We start from the raw sequence: 916 nt of genomic DNA on the forward strand, positions 1-916 counted from the left end.
AAAAAAAATAAATCAAAGTTAACAAGAACCACACGCACTGCCATGGCGAAATCCCGAGTGGTGAAGCATTGATCGCTGATGACCATATCCCCCAAACTCTTTAAACTCTTCACTGAAAGGGGCTGAGTTTCATGCAACTGCAGCAAGCATAAAATATAATAATGGAGCGGCAAATAAAACACAAAATACCATCGAAAAAGAGAAAACAAGATTATGCGATTTACTTTGCTGGAAACCCAAATTGAAACTAGAGCGAAGACCTGCAAGTTGCTCTCCGCCAAGGGACGAAAGAGCCAGCAGCTCCCATCACATCTTGCCTCGTCGAACAAATCGCCTTGCCTATTACCAAGAAATCTTAAGAATTAGGACCTAGTTGACAAAAAACCGAAAGAAAACGAATACGAGAGCGACCAAAAAACCTGGAGCGAGAGATAGAAGGGAGGAAGCGGTCGGCAAAGAAGGAAAGCGCGGTGTATTTGACGATTGGACGAACAAGGAGTTGCTTTCAGGATTGTTACCGGTGGAAGAGTTTTTAATCATCTTCAACATTGAGAACAGGGGATTGCGAGGAGACTGACTGCGAGATTTTAGTTTACCTGGGACGAGTTAATGAGGAACTCAAGAAGGTGACGTCGCAGAAGAGTGGAAGAATCGGAGTTCTGCAACTCCATCTTCTCCTCCGTCAGTCCGTCGCGCTCACGCGCTCTTTGCCAACTCTCTGGCGTTTGGCTAAGGCGGGGGATGTTTGGTGTTAATAATAGGCAGATATTGCAAAATCTTTGAAACTCCGCCCGTATAAACTGCTCCTAAATTTAACTCAACTCTATACCGATTTGTCTCGCATTCTATCTAATTTTTCCTGCATTTCCTCTTTCGCGTAAGTATTTAACTCTGGGTCTTAGGTAGGGGTGTAAAT

The 916-nt window shown here is 44.0% G+C and overlaps 1 protein-coding gene across 1 annotated transcript; it reads right to left on the minus strand.

Moving 5' to 3' along the window:
• Positions 1-29: 29 nt before the first annotated feature.
• LOC110034643 (cyclin-J18-like) lies at positions 30-865 on the minus strand (the record flags this gene model as incomplete). The annotated part of the gene is made up of 4 exons (XM_020738893.1): positions 597-865; positions 420-502; positions 225-339; positions 30-137 (listed from the first exon to the last, which is right to left on the minus strand). Coding segments are annotated over exons 1-4 (381 nt in total), but the record flags the coding sequence as incomplete, so codon positions are not given.
• Positions 866-916: the final 51 nt, after the last annotated feature.

The sequence above is a fragment of the Phalaenopsis equestris genome, unplaced genomic scaffold (assembly GCF_001263595.1).
Source record: "Phalaenopsis equestris unplaced genomic scaffold, ASM126359v1 Scaffold191818, whole genome shotgun sequence".
Taxonomy (NCBI): Eukaryota; Viridiplantae; Streptophyta; class Magnoliopsida; order Asparagales; family Orchidaceae; genus Phalaenopsis; species Phalaenopsis equestris.